This window comes from Pyrgilauda ruficollis, unplaced genomic scaffold (genome assembly GCF_017590135.1).
Source record: "Pyrgilauda ruficollis isolate IOZ18807 unplaced genomic scaffold, ASM1759013v1 scaffold66, whole genome shotgun sequence".
NCBI lineage: Eukaryota > Metazoa > Chordata > Aves > Passeriformes > Passeridae > Pyrgilauda > Pyrgilauda ruficollis.
In genome coordinates, this window is record NW_024528377.1 from 2781778 (window position 1) to 2799026 (window position 17249).

Below are 17249 nucleotides of genomic sequence, written 5' to 3' on the forward strand. Positions count from 1 at the left end.
ATCTTTTTCAGATTGACTTTTTTGACATTTAAAATGACATTTCAGGCTGGCCATGCACAGGCTGACTCTTGATTAACTTTAAACTTAAAGCTTTTGTTCCTCTCTTTTCTAGATAGAGGAGCGGACAGAATTTTTGAACAAATCTGCTCAAAAGAGGTAAAGCAAAGAAACAGTAAGTTCAGTTCAAACAGCAGTGTTTAAGTGGAGGGAATAATAATTCTTGCTTTTTTCTTTTTTTCCCCTACTTCCTACAGTGGAATGAAGCCCACCCAGACAACAGCAGTTGTCTCAAAGATTGACAGTAAACTTGAGCAATACACTAGTGCAATTGGGGTAAGTTAATTCCAGTAAATGGATCTAGTTACTAATGGCTTTGGGGCCTTTAATCAGCCTTTGTTTTGCTGTTCAAGAATTGCAGGGTTTTTTGATCACAAACTCTTCTTTAATGTGACTTCAAGAACAAAGTGCTTGAGGCACATCTGTAACCAACATCTAGAGATGCATCTAAACAAAACCTCAGATTTGGGTCTTCCCTTTCATGCTGCACTTTACCGTTTTGTGAGCTGGCAGTAGCTTTGGAGGGTTCAAAGCACCTTGAGTGACAGTCACATCCTCTGCTTGGCTGATGAGAGACCTGTCAGCACAGAGCTGATGGTCACCCTGAGCAGAGCTGACCTAGCAGCTTATTTAGGAGAGCTCTGTGCTGCTGGCTGCCACCCCACAGTGAAATTCCTTGGCAAAGACACACTCTGCAGAGAGCTAGTGAAGCAGTGACAAAAGGGAAATCAAAATCACTTTAAAATGCAGAACTTGACCCCAGGTGATTTTGACAGCTGTGCCTAAGAGCCAGAACTGAGGGCTTTTTCTGTCCATTAGTCCAAGGTAAAATAGGAAATTGATGCCACTGTATCCAGCTGCCATCTGACTTGAAATTTCCTTTGCTGAGTTTCTGATTTGTCCACAAGTTGCCAAATCTGCCTTGCTTTGCAATTAGAGGCAAAGCATCACTCATACAGGTTCCTATTCTTATCCAATCTATGATATGTAAAATGTGCAAGAATTTTGAAAAGAAGAGAGGATGAATTTGGCCAGTGGTTTTAGTAACCATGCAAAAGACACATTTGGCCCAAAAAATCATCCAAAAACTCCCACTCAATTCTCCACTCTTCAAAAGAACACTTTGTTTCAAGCATAATGCAATTGCTGAGATTTACCCCTGGAATGCTGAGGTTCAGTTGTCTGGGGCAGATGGAGCAGTCTGATGCTGAAGGACAGAACAGCCTTTCCCCCTGCCTCTGCAAAGGGACTCCCCTAGATCAGGCTTTCAGAGCCAGGCATAAGCAAAGATTTTAAACTCTTGGAGGAATTGTGTGCAGAGCTAAGGCTTTCCATGGGTGTTAGAAAGGTAATAAATACAAAAATAGGGGAGTGCCAGTTTCACAGCTGGTTGTACCAAGGGTGTAACTGCAAATGGAGAAGGGGAGAGAGTCTCAGTGGCACCTCTTGAGCTGGGTGCTCCTTCTCATCTTTGCATGATCATTGCTAGAGCCACACAGGAATGCTGCATTCCCCAGAGTCAAACCACCCTGCAAATCCAGCTCTCAGTGCCAAACACCAACTGGCCCCAAATTTTTCCCCAGGGCACAAAGGCTTCAAGACCTAAAGCTTCCGACCTTCACGTTCCAGCCGAGGGCGTCCGCAATATCAAGAGCATGTGGGAGAAAGGGAATGTTTTCTCATCACCTTCTGGGACAGGAACACCAAATAAAGTATGTGTTTAATTATCCTAGTGATTATAAAGAATTGTGCTCAGGACCTGGCCTTGCATCCGTGTTCCTGGGAGTAAGCCTGCCTGTTCCTGTTGGCATCACTGGTGAAGAATATCCCAAAGGATCCTGAAGGCCTCAGAAAGCCACAAGATATTGTGGCTGCAATATTGAGTGTAATGGAAGAATTTAGTGACCTACTGAGCTCAGTTATGAGACATTCCAGAGCCACATCAGATATCTTAGAAAAATACATCTGGGTCATTCAAGCAGAGTACAAAGAAATTCTTTGAGTAGGGCAAAATTCTTTTGGAGAGCAGAAGAGCTTTGAATAGGCAGGATAGTGATGATATTTTTTAGATATTTCATAGAAGTATTTCTGAGACTTTTGTCTTTTCTCTGTAAATCCTTAAGGCAACATTTTCTTTCTATAAATTGATGCGAGTTGCTGGGCATTTATCATAGGCAAAAAGATGAGCCATGTATTGAAGTGGGTTGTTACAGATAGCAATTAAATTTTACTAATTTGTTCTAGCCTTTTAAAGATTTAATGTTTTAAATTTTAGGCCACTTCTCTATTGTGTACCTCTTTTGAAAAAAAAGTAGTTTAACAAGAGAAAAAAAAGTAGATTTGAACTGATGTCTCTTCTATTAAGCTGAAGATTTTTGGAGTTTGGGCTTGTGGTAGAAACAGCATGATTATGTCTGACATTTATTGCTGGGGTGGCAGTAAAGTGGCGATGTTTTTGTCAGTCCATGTGTATAATTTTTGAAAACTAGAGGGCAGCAGCACTGTGTAATTCACAGGGACAAAACCTTCAGGGCACACAGGATGTCTCTGAGCAAGCCATAGGCTCAGTGAGGACCAAGTGAGGCTTGGCTTTGCTTTTAAATCTAAGCCATGGCAAACAGAGCAAAAGCCATTCTGAAAGTCTTCTGGTTGTATTTTATCATTTTGCAGGAAACTGCTGGACTGAAGGTTGGTGTCTCCAGTCGTATCAACGAGTGGTTGACCAAGACCCCCGAGGGCAACAAATCCCCTGCTCCAAAACCTTCTGTAAGTAAACTTGGAACAGCCATCTCTTCAGTAGGTGGGCTCTCTCCTGGGGCAGGGGGTGCTTCTTCCACCAGCCTTTGGAGGAACTCTGCCTTGTGTCCTCTTGGCAGCTCACAGCCCTCTGGCTGCTGACTCCTTGTGGTCAGAAAATGGGGAGAGGAAACAGGGCAGTCCTCACCTTAAAGCTCACAGGAGCACTTCTCTGGTAGAGGATGGCTTTAATTTACCACCTGTGAAAGGCATACCATTAATTTAGAAATGACCAGCCACAGAGCCCAGACTGCACACTTACAGACACTTGGAGTTTGGCTCTTGCCCTGTAAAAATCTACCAAGTATGTTTTAAAACACAGCTGAAATAATTTAGGTCTTTATGAGCCTAAATGTAACTCCTAATGAAGTGCCTTTAGCCTGCCCATTAGTTCAGCAAGGATCAGAGCAGAAAATGCTGTTGAGGTAATAAACTGGGAATGTGGGAAGCAGCAGGAAGAGGTAACTGTGGGGTGGGGAAGGGTAAGGATGAGGGACCTAAATATCCACATTGGAAAACTGTTTGTGATGTTAATGATTCAACTTCAGAATTTGGTAAAGAACTGGTTTCTTCCTGTATCCTTGTGCAGTGTTTTTCTGCCAGTTCACCTGCCTTTTATAAAAAGTGAAAAACACTTTCTCATTTCACACTCCTGTTTGTCCTAAAGAGGAGTTTGAAATTTGCAGCACTGTCCACTACAGAATCTGCCACCAGATTTTTCTTTCTTTTCTTTTAAGTTGCATCTTTTAGACAATGTAAAACTAATCTCTTGTTTTTCCCTCAGCCAGCTGTTTCTATCTATGTCTTAATTTCCCTCTTTCTCAATAGATTGTTCTTTCTTCTTTCAATGTCTCTGCTTGAAGGAACGTGCCCTCCTCCTATTCTTCTTCTTTGGGGGTCTCTTTGCTAAGTTGGTCAGGTAAACATGTTGATAATTGACTATGAAGTCTTATATATGTCTATAATGTGTGATTTTTTTTTTGTCATGATAAATCAAAGGGAAGCCTAGAATTTCTTATTTAAGCAAATAACTTCTCACCCACATCACATTCCACCAAAGTAAAGAAATGTTCAAAGTTTTTGTGACCATCAAAATTTCTGTGGGTTTTGGGAGAATATTGAATTCAGGACACAGCGAAGGTTTCAGTTTTACAGTGAACTGAAGTCACAGATCCCAAGTAATTTCAGGATTATGGAAATGAATTTGTGATGATGTCCCCTGCAAATGGCTTTGTGATAAGGTCAAAATTGCTTTCTTCCTTCCTCTGTTGCTTCTGAACTGCCTTTTTAAAGAGCAGAATTGGCTTCAAGTTTTAATCATCAGCAACGCTGCATGGCTGCAAATTATGATCAGTTCTAGAGGGTCTCTGCTGGGTGCAAATACCCCTTGCAGGAATCTCAATTCCATTCATCACTGAGCATTTCACAGGCAGAAATTCTCACTTGCAGAAAACTTACCTCCCTACAGATGGCCAGTACAAAATTGAATTCTTCCTGAAAAGGAGAGAACTTATGTCCAAAATTGTTTGAGTCTCTTGTTTGCCAAGCACAGAGGTGGATATCAATCCAGCTGCCCAGCAGATGCCATTTTCACTTGCAGCCCTCCTTTTCCCCAAGAAGCTAATTGACATTTTTATGGAGTTTTGATTAAAGTCTCAATAATACACTCGTTTTCAGAGATTTCTACTATTCTTTAATTACTTTACCTCATCTGGTTTGTTTTGGTTGGTTTTTTTTGGGTAGGTGGGGTTTTTTTTTTGGATTTTTTTTTTCTTTCAAGTTAGTGATTGACACATCCTAAGGTTGCAAAGGATGCAATGGAAATTTAAATGGTATGAAGGACTACAGTGAGAAGTGCTGAAATCTGTATTTAAGGATGTAGAGCAGGATCTGCTCTTCTGTTGTATGAAAACTCCAACTCTGTTTTTTACATATTCTTTTAAATAAAATATTTTTATTTTGATCTAAAATAACCAAGAAAAGCTACTTTTGAATTCCTTCCTAGCAGAAATACTTCCCCTGAAAAAATGTCAGGATTTTTTTCTGCAAAAATTGTTTTTTTTTTGTTTTTTTTTTTTTTTGTAAAAATCCGAGGGTGCAGTAACTTTTCACTACACTTCCTAAGTTGAACATACTGAGTTAAGACCAGTCTGTGCCATATGAAATTGATGCAACAGGATTGGCTTTTGTCTTAAAACATGGATATGTGTCGAGTTATTTTGTGAAATATAATTTTTTATAACTGATAGAAAATTTAATATTTACTGCTGGTGGATGTTCCTCAACTTCTCTTGTGAAGAAGTTGCATTCTAACTTTTTCTTTAACAAGTGAAAATAAACCTGAACTCATGTTGGTTTCTGTTCTCTGACATTAAAAATGCAGGATTTAAGACCAGGAGATGTATCTGGCAAACGTAATCTCTGGGAGAAGCAGTCAGTGGAGAAGCCAGCTGCTGCTTCTAAGGTAAGAACACTTCTGGGCAGAGTTTAGAGGATAATATTCTGTTACTAACCCACCTTTTTATCTATAAAAGAAAGCACAATGAGGTTCAGAAAGTAGTGTACCACTTTTATTTTCCTGTTTGTCAGAGCTGTGTTATGTGTGAACATCTGTTGATATTTTTTTTTCCCTGTTATAAATAGCAATTTTCTCCTATATGGGATTTTAATTATGTGTTGTTGCTTTTTCAAACAGGTATCAGCTACGGGGAAAAAATCAGAGACTAATGGTAAGTAATGCCATAATCATATATTGCACCTTTTTCTATAATTTAATATATATTATTACATATTTATAATATAATCATGCTATGCATTTAATGTTAACATGCACTGTTATATGCATATTTAATAAAATAATACATACACCATTTGATGATGTACATATAATAATACAATGCAAACATTGTAATACCTATAATTATACAGAAACATTGCTACATTTTTGAATAGGTGTACCTGTGTATTAAAATTCTGCAGCTGTTCACGTTGATGCAGAAACCCCTTCTTGCCTTTGCCTTTCCAAAACTCCATTAAAATATCATTGAAACATGAATGGTTGAGAAGCTGCTTTTGCTGGAGCTGTGCATTGGTGTCTTTTCAAGGCAAAAATAGTTTTGCTATTGTCATTTTGAAACCACTGGTTGGTGAAACACGACCTAGTTTTACAGAAAGAAATCAGCAAAATAGCCCTCTTAGCTTTTTATTTTTATTTTAACCTAACACACTCCAAATAAAGCAAATTAAACTAATTGTTTGGCTAAGAACCAGTGGGGAAGAATGGAAGTTCATTGATCAGTTTAAGAGCTTTAAGGATGCTTTTCAACATCACCAATTCTTTGCTGAGAGTGAAATGGTCAAATAGAGAAAAATTCTTGGTTTTCTACACTTGAATGTGTGCCCACACATTTTTAGTGGTTTTGTGTAAATCCAGATGTATGTTATGCCTGTGAACTTTCCTTTTTGGTTGAGAGCTGTGCAAAGCAGAATTGTTTTGCTCCTCTTGTCCTTTTTCAAACCCAAGTGTCAGGAGAGGGGTTTTTGGGCTGGCTCAGGGTTAGTGCACCATGCTCCCACGGAAGGTGCTCTCCACCCACAGCAGCAGTCCCAGCAGAGGGGTTTGGACACTGCTGAGCCTCTCCTCAGGGAATGAAATCCTGATTTTTGTCCTCCTGGGGACCCCCTCAGAGCACCCCCAGTAGAGGAGCAGAGCAGCACCCAGCTCGTGTGCTGCCTTCTTACGTGTTGACCTAGAGGGCTGTGCCTTTTCTGTTCTAGAGATGTGTTTGGGCTGCTTCAAGCCATATTTAATCTGTCTCTTTCTCAGCAGGTTTGAGACAATTTGAGAAAGAACCATAGAAGGCCTCTAAAGACGCTGGACCAATCAGTTTGGGGGAAAAAAAAATAAGGAAAAAGTGCTAAATTGTTCTTTTTATATTTATGTTTATTTACCAAAATGTCTTTTTTTTTTTTTTTTGCATTATCCCAGTTAAAACCATGTATATTAGCACTGTATTTAATAATCAGTCTAGACATTCATCAGAATAGTACTGCCTTTGCACAAGAGCCTTTATTCCTAAAGAAACCCATGCTGTGAAATATATAGACTCTCCTACTGAAAGTCATAAATATGTATCTGAACAGTGATTTCAGCTGGCATTAGAGGTCAACCCAAAACACATGTAAAGTGAAGTTGCTTGGGAAAGGTGTGCAGTAAACCTATAAAACCAATGGTTACTTTTGTAATACAGAAGTCTTTTTCTTTCTGCACTTTAGACTAAGGCATGGAAGAAATATCTTTAGTAGACAATGTAATATTTTCTGTAAGTTGCCCATGTCATGAGAAATACTGCATCAATAACGTGTTTTAATTTTTTTTTTTTTGTTTTATACTTTTTTTTAAGTATCAATTTTTCCATTCTAGTTTAAGTTAATACCTAAATTTGGATGATTATGTTAGCTGACAGCGGTACTGATATTTCTTTTTGTTGTTAGTGACTAGTAATTGAATGCAATCTAGAATATATATACACACATAGCTTTACAAAGTTTAGCCTAAAGGCACTACTAATGGTAGAATGCTTTAATATGTGCTAGAGTATTATATTTAGCAATAAACATACATAATTAGCCAATATCACAGCTTAAAAAAAATAAAGACAAAATCACACACTTTTCTATAGTAAGATTTCATAATTGTCATTAGAGGTATGGTGAGATAAGTATAAAAAAAAATTTAAATGTCAGTTGCCCAGTAATGGGTAATTAAAAAGAAAGTATAGTTTTTAAAAGAGGAAAAGGTAAGGGTATAGAGGGTCAAAAATAGGTCACTTGTATAAAACGTTGTAGTTTAATTTATATAAAACTACCATAATTAAAAAGAAAAAAATGTAAACAGAGTTGGAGCTTGTTTCAAATGACTGTACACTAAATCTTGCCATCCATCAGTGCCCTACACCAGGTCCACCAAAAATGAAGTAAATCTCTGTCTTTGCGATGCTTCTTTTTACCTCTCTCCCCTGAATATCTTATTTACAGATGTTTTCATTTGTATATAGTAAACACATGGCTTTGAGACGTCAGCTTGGTTTGGATTTACGTGCCCTGCAGTTTGGCATTTACATCCTACAGTGTATGGGTGGCATAAACTGAGCAACTCAAGCAGCCCCGAGCACGTTGTTGACAGCTTTGTTGAGCACCAGAACCCCCAGGACCTCCCTTATCACCACTTCCATGTCTTACAGCATCTGGCTTCTTCCTAAAGGTTCTATTCCAGCCCAAAGCTGGGCTCCCCTTCTTGGCTGAGACATCTTGTTTACATGCAGAGATGCTCAAAGTTGTCTGCAGGGGCTGAAGCTGTGCCTGACATTGTCTGTGGGTTGTCGTGGTTTTTGTTTGGGGGTTTTGTAAGCGCTCCTCTGAGTCTTTCAAGTACATCTGATAGCTGCAATAAAAACAATTTGTTCAAACAATGTATTCTGGAACTGCATCTGCAATAAATGGAATATTTCCAGCAGCAGCCCCGTTTGTTAATGAGCAGGAATGGAGCAGTTGTTGTAAGTGGGATAGGAATTGTGCTAAGTCCCTGAGAAATAAAGTGAAGAACCCCTAAGGATGTCCCTCCTGATTCCACAAACCCGCTTGGCTTTGGCCTAGCAAAATCTGTCTGAAAATATTTTAGAGCAATTAACTGTGAGGCTGTCCCAGGGTTTGCTTTGGTGATTTTGAAGAAGTTTTTCCCATGCTTTCCTTAGATAAAACCAGCCCGTGTCTGAGTGTAATATTCTGGGTGCTGCCAGCAGAGCTGCAAAAATCTAAGTTTATGTTTGAGACTCCCAGTCCCTATGTTCAGCTGGCTGGGTTTTACTGTGAGTTATCCCTGCCATGATGCTGCCTTCGACTTTCCCCACAAATCACACAGGAGTTCAGTTTCTAGGTGTTCAGAGGAAGTTACAGCTTTGTTCTTTAGGTCCTAGCTAGAGCTAAATCCTGTTTTGAAGAATAAGCCACAAAGTGATCTGTATGTCCTGTCCTTGTACAGAAATTATAGAAACTTATTTCTATCTGTATTAAAATTTGTAAAACCCCACTATATAAAACCATTTAAGGACTACACTGATCAACTTTTGTGGTTAATAAACTTTATTCATATAAAATTTTAAAGCATTAGAAACACACAATGAAAATCACAAATATATAAAAAGCAATGTAATTAGAGCATTCTTTGACAGTGACTCATGAGCCAGTATGACTGACTACACTGGAAGTAATATATAAAATACTCCATGTAAGTCCCTGTTTGGCTTTTTTTTTTTTTAAGCATGTCTCTAATTAAGAAAGACCAGATAAAAAGGAAAGGAAAAGACATTGTCTTTTTACTACTAATAAAAAACAGATTTCTGCTAAGCATCTTTACAAAAACCCCACCCTTATTGCTGCATTCTTATATCAGTTAGTGGTGTCCTTCTTAAAACAGGAAAAAATAACTGCTCATAATGATTATCAAGTACAGAAGAAGAAATTAAGATCGAGCTGCAGAGCACATCTAATCTGGTAGGAGTTAAATGGAGGTCCTGCGTTTAATACTCTGCTTTGAACGGGTAGTCCTTGTGGTTGACAGCTCTGAAAAGAGAAAGACCTTGTTATTCAAGAGAAAGAGAAAGGTCTTGTTATTCAAGCAGTGCAGAAAGTATCCTGAGCAGCATTTCCCTGTTGCAGCCCCCCTCCCCTACTGCCAGGGTACTCAGGTTCTGCAGCTGTCATTGAGCTGAACACAGGCCTGGAGAAAGGCCCTGGAACAGCAATATGCTGGAGGGAAACTCCAAATGAACCTCTCTCCTGAAGATCCAGGACATGCCTCATTCAAGTTTAAAGTTTTGGTTTGGGTCATGTGTGTTTTCAAGTTGGGGTGTGTGAAAATACAGACAGAAAGAGGACGAATGGATAGTAAGGATAATAAGGAACGCACTGGATCACTGGAACTGCCCTCCAGTTCCTGTTAAAGCTGAGGATGACATCCATCTCCTTTTCGGACAGTTCAAAGTCAAACACCTAGCAGGAAAAGAGGAAAAAAAAATGAGTAGTTATTTCCTAAGTGTGCTTCATGCACTTAGGACTTGAGGTAGGAATGCATTAAGCACAGTTAAGCAATCCTCTTCATTCTCAGGCAAATAAGAACCCTTGAAGTGATTAAGAAAGTTTTGTTTCTGAGGTGCTGTTCAGATCAAGATCTTAAATTTCTGGGCGGCTGAATCCCAACACCACTGCCCTTTGTGTTGTAACGCTCACAGAGATTTTAGGTGCTCAGGATGTGTCACAAATACTGGAACTGGAGGTAAATTTTCTGCTACGAGAGAGGGCTACTGGGTATCAGCTGCAAATAGCTGCCTCACAGTTGATCATCTGAAGAGTTCTTGCTAGGGCTTCATAGGAAAAATAACTCCAAACCCTCCCACCGTGGACTGAAAGCAATACAGGGTATTGTATAAGGTGCCACACCTTATGAGCAAACATCCAGCTGAACTTCACTGCCAAGGGGAGCCACAGCCTCTCAGTGAGACAAACTAACAGGTCTGGTGTTTGTTCTCAGCTTGTTCCTTTACACCCTAAGGACTTATTAACCTTTTCCCCAAGGGCAAGTCCAAACCTGGGGCTCCCTTTCTGCAGCAGCAGAGCTCAGCCCTGGTGTAACCATTTCTCTCCTAGCAGGCACAAAATGCTTCTCCCCAGATTTTCAAATCTCTGTACCCTGCTTCCAGTGCCTTAGGTGCTGCTTGGAAACACAGAGGGGCTGTGGGTGTGGGTGCCCATCCTGCACAAAACCGGGCAGCAGCATTTCCCAAGGGAACTTCACCTTCATGTTCTCCTCAACACGGTGTGGCTTGTCAGACTTGGGAATGACAATGATGCCTCTTTGGAGCAGAAAGCGGATCAGGACCTAGGAAAGAACAAGGAGGAGCATGAACACTGAGGTCCCAGGAAATCTATTCAAACACATTTTGTGGATTTTTTTTTTCTTTTATTCTACAACTTATTTTTCACTTTTGGGAAGATTACCACTTTGCACACAGGAGTTTGATATGCCAGAATTCGCTCGTGTATTTGACAGAAGACTGGCAAACCCTAATTTTTTTCAAGCCTATGTTGTTTCTACATTGTGGCTTTTGCAGGATTTGTTTTGTTTTTGTTGTAAGGAAAAAAAAAATGATGATGCTCTGGCTTGTATTACGTGAGTGCTCAGACTCCATGAGCATAATAACACTACAGATTATTTTGGGCTCACAGGTAAGTACTCAGGAAGGTTAAACTTTTGGAAGTCCATCAAAGGAAAAATGTATTTACAGAATTTAAAAGTTCCCACCCCGCAAAAACCCCAACTGTTGCATACAATGTTTTCATCCTGCTCTCCTGTCTTAAAATATGATTGTCTCTGATTGCACGTGAACATGTGGCTTTGTTTGGAGTGCAGGTTCTGCACACCCCAGGCAACCACTAATTTGTGTGACTAATGAAGTAATAGAGGAAAAAAAAATAATCAAGCAGCTTTCAATAATTCTTTGTGAGCACAAGCAGATTGGAGGCAATCAAATATGTCTCCAAATTACAGGACTCTTCTGAAAAATAACTTAGCTGGAAGAAGGAATAGCAATTTAGGAAGGTGAACACCTGAGGTAAGCATGTACCATTGCTGATCAATCCAACCCAAAACTTGGTACTCAAGACCTCCTTGAAAATAGCTGATAATTTTTATGAATGCTGTTAAGAACTTGGGCAGAATGAAGAGTCAAGTTCAGCCCCATTATAATGTATCTGTAGAGAAAGTAACATCTGCTAGGACTGGCCTGTAAGACATCTGAGGAGGAGGAATGGTTTGCTCTGGCAACTTACCTGGGCAGGGCTTTTATTATGTCTAGCTGCAATGTCTTTAATCTTGGGGTCATCCATCAGTGTGGGTTCCCCTGGCTTAGCCCTGTTAAAAAAAGAGATGGTGGTAGCAGAAAGGTGATGGCTTCCCTGTAGGAGCCGTACATCATGTGACATCATCTGCATCAAGACAACAGAACTTCTCATTTTAACTGTATCATTTACCACTAATAATAGTAATAAATAATCGTTCTAGTTCAACTGCAGTGTTTTGTGTGCAGAAAGGCTGCAATGCTCTCTTACCATGGGCGGTTAGGAGAGCCCAGGGGGCTGTATGCAGTCACAGCCAGCCCTTTGGATTTGCAGTACTTGACCAGCTTCTCCTGGGTCAGGTATGGATGACATTCCACCTGCAGGCACAGAAAGATGGCTGATAAAAGAGGCAGACTTCTCTGAGCTGCAGAGCATTACATTTTAAATCCTCTTGCGTCAAAGAAAATGTGAAGACTTGACTTCCAGTGTCATGATTCAGATCTATTTTATGAAAAAGTTGTAAATGTCACAGCAGTATCTAGAGGCCTAGCAGAGAACAGAGCTTTCTCATGCTACATATTACCCACAGAAAACAAAAAATAGATGAGAAGAGTGGAAGTGTTATCTGTGTGGAATGTGGGAAATGAGCCTTCCTGGACTACTGCAGGGCAGGATTGCATCATCAGAGGGGCAGCTCAGAATGCCTCAAGTTCATTTTCTGCTCTGATGCACCCACCCTCTCCTTGCCTCAAGGAGCCTCTTTCATTCCTGAAGGAGCTTGGGGAGAGGATCTGAGCTGACCTAAGGAAGCAAGCTGATGTTGCAAGTAGATGTTTGGGTAAGACATCCTGAAAGCAACAGGAGCTCCATGGGGATGCTGCTCAGCTGCCACAAGCCATGGCATGAGCACAGGGCTGTGTCTGTGCTCTTCACATGGCCCTGTGCACATACCCAGCTGTCTCTGAACACTGGAGCTTCTCTACCAGGCATGGTGACATGAAAAACATGTGCAGTAGTTAACTTTCACCTGAGCTAGTGTGGGGATTTCCCTGGATACTCCCCATCTGGAAGAGGTGGGCATTCAGCACCCTTGGCTGCGTGCAAAAAGTTGCATGTGGAAGAAAATCAGAAGGTCCCCAAGCTGCTGCTGTCCTGTGATTACATTCATGAGGTATGTGGTGAGAATTTGTTATGTAATTGTACTCTTCAACCTCCTTTCTATAATGAAACTGAGTGGTTTATTTTATGTTAAAAAACGAGTAAATGCTGTGCATCCCTGTATAGTCCCATGCTGGTGCAGAAACTCCCAGTGGGGATTTTGCTGAATATATTTAAGATTACTCTAAATATATATAATATATTATTTATATAGAACATCTATATTGTATGTTATATGAATTTAGGTATACTCTGGTTATATATATACACACACACATTCTAAATATATTTAGGAATGCTTCTTAAGTGGAAGGTTCCAGCCTCATGGAAAGGGAATCTAGACAATCCTTAAAGTATGGATTCCTCATCCCTTCTATGATTCCAATCTTCATCTATTCTATGATTCCAGACTGCAAGGTTAGCTGAGGAGGGGGAACAAAATTCTCACCTGGTTCATTACAGGCTTGTGCTTCAGTCCTGGCTTGTTCAAGATTCTTTCAATCTGCTCATGGTTAAAGTTGGACACACCAATGGCTTTTACCAGGCCAGCATCCACCAGCTCCTCCATGGCCTAATGAGTAAGGACAACCAAGGTGGGTGTGAGTTGGTGGTATTACTGTCAAACTACGTTATTTTATTTCTCTCAAGCTTGTGGCAAATGAACAAACAACTCAGGCTAGATTAGATTACATAAAAGTATCTCAGTTCATGAAAGAAAATAGAATCCTAACTGTATGAACACCCAGTAAATTAACAGCCACACCTAGATTAACCTGAAGGGTTGGTCCTACCATTGTGTGTATCCAAATATTTTAGAAACAGTAACTACAGTGCTGGTAGATTCCTTCCCTTTAGCCTTACTAAAACCAACCCCTTCTTGCTCCCCAAAACAAGAGATACAAACAGTCTGAAATACAATTTTGTGTGGCTGTCCTTCATACCCCAACATATCCCTCAATTTCATTTTGCACACAGATCTCTGCTCCATCTTTAGAGCTGATACTTTCTCTGAAGAGCAGCTATTGGCTTACCTCCCACGTGTCCAGAAAATCTGTGTCACTGGGAATACTGTGACCCTTGTCATCCAGAGGATGCAGCTCTTCACCAGCCTGTCAAATCAAGGCAGATAATACACAGATTTTTTTTTTTTAAATGTTGAATTTCCTACAGTGTGCCAGCACTTTGGACTGCATTTGCAGGCAGCAAGTTAGCAGGTTGTTTAAACATCTTGCATAACTAAAAATGATGCTTGTCCATTAGTATTCTCTTTTGGATGAGGGCCATATTTAGCAAAATCAGTCCTTGCATGCAAAGAGTGTGGGGATTAGTAATAATTATGTAACTTTAGCAGACCTGGAGAGGAGGGAACTGACACTCCACGGCCCCTTTATTCTAGTTTCTTATGTATTTTGTACAGATGTAGACTGGGGGAAGAAACACATTCCTTCTGTGCTATGCTTCATTTTTCACTGCTGGTTACTTCAGGCCAAGCCAACATCCCCAAAAACCTAGATGTCCATGCTGTAACCACCATCCTGTGCTGGTGCCCAGAAGACCCAGGGGTCTCACACCTACATCTCCTTCCAAAAGGCATGAAAAGCCAGACCCTTGTGCTAAAACACACCATTGCTTTAGTGACAAATTCTTGCTGCCACAGGGATGAAGAAGAGCCAAATGAACCCCATATCCCAGCTGTGTGATGAAGATGGCCACAGCAAAGCTGAGAGGATGCAGTGTGTTGTAAGGAGGAAAGGTGTGGAGAGCAGGACTACCTTGAATCCCATGGGGAAATGCATGAGGTAGAGGTCCAGGTAGTCCAGCTGGAGTGCAGCAAGGCTCTTCTTGAGTCCTACCTTAACCAGGGGCTTCTCATGGAACGTGTTCCACAGCTGTGGGAAGAGAACAAGCCCCACTGTCACTTCACAGCTCCCACAGGGCAGGCCAGGGGACAGAAGCTTCTCACTGGGAGGTCTGGGAGGAAAACTCCCCACTGAAGTCAGTACATGCTGAAGATGAGGAGGTAATATTTCACTGTTAGGGCAGGACAAACATACCACAAAGCCAACAGTCATGAAGGTGGAGTCAGGATTCCCACTTATGAGAAGGTATTCTCAGGTACAAATGTAACAATCTGGCAAGTGCATCTGACACAGCAAAGCTGTTAGTGTTACAATTTTATTTTTTTTAGCCTAAATTTTGACTATTGAGCCTTACTGAGCCATAGATACCTTCTTTCTGTTCCTTTTCACTGTCCACATGGAGAATGGTTGTCAATTTTACTTCATTTTTGAAATCAAAATTCAAGGTGTTTAAATAGAAGAACAAGTATTATTAAAAGAAACCATGTTCTTTAAAAAAAACAAAGTTTAATGTGGGAAATCTTAGTTAATCTCAAAGTTTTCTGGTTTTGCTGGTGAAAACCCCCAAATTTATTAGCTGCTTTTTGTTAAGGAGCACATCTGGGATAAGAGGATGAGATAAGGAATGAAGAAAACACCTATAAAATGCTTTGATTTCTGTTCCCTTTCAGGATTACTATTTGTACATGACAGAGTTTTCAAATATCTTGCTTAGCACTGATGAATCCAGACAACTCTCTTGCCTTTTTTTTTTTTTTTCCCCCCTTTATCTTGGGTATGTCCAATTGAACATCCGGTATAACTGACTTAATCGATGTCAGGAAATTATTAGATTAATAATAATTAATCTAATAGCTGTGATATGTTTCCTAAGTTGTCAGCAGTTCCTGATAAAGCCGAGTCCAAATTGCAAATACAGGATGGGACTTTTAAGACACAACAAGAAAACCACGAAGCGAATGTCAGAGAAGGGAGTAGGTCCCTATGTTACTTTACAGCTACAACAAGGGTTTCTCTGCAAGAAAAGCTAAATGCCCCAATAATCTTGCACCCTTGTACCTTAGTGACAATGAACAGGTCCTCCCGCTTCACAGCTCCCTCCTTGATCTTCTGCTGGACTGCGTTCCCTATTTCATTTTCATTCTGGTAGAAGTAGGCACAGTCGAAGTGGCGGTAGCCGGCATCGATGGCAAACTTCACCACCTCTTCCACCTTTCCCGGAGGAGCCTGAAAGCAAATAGAAGCCAACCATGAGCTCTGCCATGTCCCCCTGGCAGGTCACAGTGCTGTGACAGCTCCTCACAGTCCCCTTTTCCAGCTGCTCCTGGAGTTTGCTCATCACCTGCGTTTGATTGAAAGCCGGCGGAGTTTCCAGGCAGAGCGGCGTTTCTGCAGGCAACGCGCACGCAGCAGAAAGGAGTTTGTTTCTGCAAGACCTCTGACACTGCCAGCAGCGCAATCTCCACTGTCATTTCCCCTCTTTGCTCCCTGCGTTGCCCAAGCAGTTTCGCCACATCACCTTCCCCAAATCCTCCTCTCCAGGGCGGGGTACCCAGACCCCCCAGACCGCGACCCCATCCCGGCGCTGCGACCCGCTGCTCGCTCTTTTTGGTCGCTTTCTTTCGCTTCCCCTCTTTTATTCTGTGCCTCCTTCCACCTTCTCCAGCCCCTAATTTATATTTTTTTTTGCCTTTTCCCCCTTGCCTGTTGCTCCCGGCGCCCCCCCGCTCCTGGCATCCCGCCCGGTTACACAAGCGGCCGCCATCCTGCCCACGCAGGGCAGGGATCCTGCTATTAGAGGGGGCTCTTCCTTCTCTATTTCCTTGTTTTCAACTCTATTTCTCATCTCGGCATCTCCCCCCGGATCCCCACCGTCCCTGCCCGCCTTCCTCCTGCTCCGGTACCTGCCAGGTGCCCAGCCCCAGGGCGGGTATCTTCATCTTGTTGCTGAGCTCCACGCAGGGGATGGCCATGCTGCCGGTGTCCGTCGGTCCGTCCGTCGCTCGGAGCCCGCTGCCCGGGGCCGCTATAAGGCTGGGGGCCGGCCCGTCTCCTCCCCGCCCCGTCACACACACGGGATGCCCGTCAGCCGGGAGCGCTCGGTGCTGATCGAGCTGATCTTCGCTGGAAATGCCTCAGCAAAGCCAGAGCCGATGTATCGGCAGCCAGCCTGGGGCTTTGCACGCGTTCTGCTGTGCTGGGGCGGGATCGCCTCCCCTGGAAGCTCTCAAAAGGTGCATGGATGGATGCATGGATGTGGCACCCGGGGACGTGGGTTGGTGGCTGATGTGGTGGGGACCGGCTGGACTCGATGACTTTGGAGTCTTTTCCAACCCTAATTGCTCTATGGTACCGCAGCTGACAGAGCCTGTTGGCTGCCAGGAGAATTTCTGCCCGAGGCAATGGGTGCCCATTGGAGGATTTTCTCCAGTGGTGGCAAATGGACTGAATTTTTCATATTTTTCCTCAAAAATATTAGGCTCG

The 17249-nt window shown here is 41.8% G+C and overlaps 2 protein-coding genes across 9 annotated transcripts in view; one reads left to right on the top strand and one right to left on the bottom strand.

Annotated features, from left to right (window-relative positions):
• CALD1 (caldesmon 1) overlaps positions 1–8368 on the top strand; it is a 171555-nt gene extending 163187 nt beyond the window's left edge. For 5 of the 7 annotated variants that reach the window (XM_041484372.1, XM_041484370.1, XM_041484376.1 and 2 more), the window contains 7 exons: positions 113–156; positions 255–333; positions 1641–1769; positions 2728–2823; positions 5237–5317; positions 5549–5582; positions 6680–8368. In XM_041484372.1, coding sequence (XP_041340306.1) covers positions 113–156; positions 255–333; positions 1641–1769; positions 2728–2823; positions 5237–5317; positions 5549–5582; positions 6680–6711 — 495 coding nt within the window. In that variant the 3' untranslated portion in view covers positions 6712–8368. The remainder of the gene's footprint in view (positions 1–112; positions 157–254; positions 334–1640; positions 1770–2727; positions 2824–5236; positions 5318–5548; positions 5583–6679) is intronic. The other 2 variants (XM_041484374.1, XM_041484377.1) reach the window with 1 other exon arrangement.
• A 608-nt stretch (positions 8369–8976) lies between these two features.
• LOC121362684 (aldo-keto reductase family 1 member B10-like) lies at positions 8977–16812 on the bottom strand. 2 transcript variants are annotated; one of them, XM_041484378.1, is made up of 10 exons: positions 16670–16812; positions 15825–15992; positions 14679–14795; positions 13938–14015; positions 13355–13477; positions 12019–12125; positions 11740–11821; positions 10706–10789; positions 9821–9903; positions 8977–9474 (listed from the first exon to the last, which is right to left on the bottom strand). In XM_041484378.1, the coding sequence occupies exons 1-10, from the start codon at positions 16736–16738 to the stop codon at positions 9432–9434; spliced, it is 954 nt and encodes a 317-aa protein (XP_041340312.1). In that variant the 5' UTR covers positions 16739–16812; the 3' UTR covers positions 8977–9431. The 2 variants fall into 2 exon arrangements, with proteins under 2 accessions (XP_041340312.1, XP_041340313.1); XM_041484379.1 differs by lacking the exon at positions 16670–16812 and adding an exon at positions 16108–16291.
• Between the last annotated feature and the right edge of the window lie 437 nt (positions 16813–17249).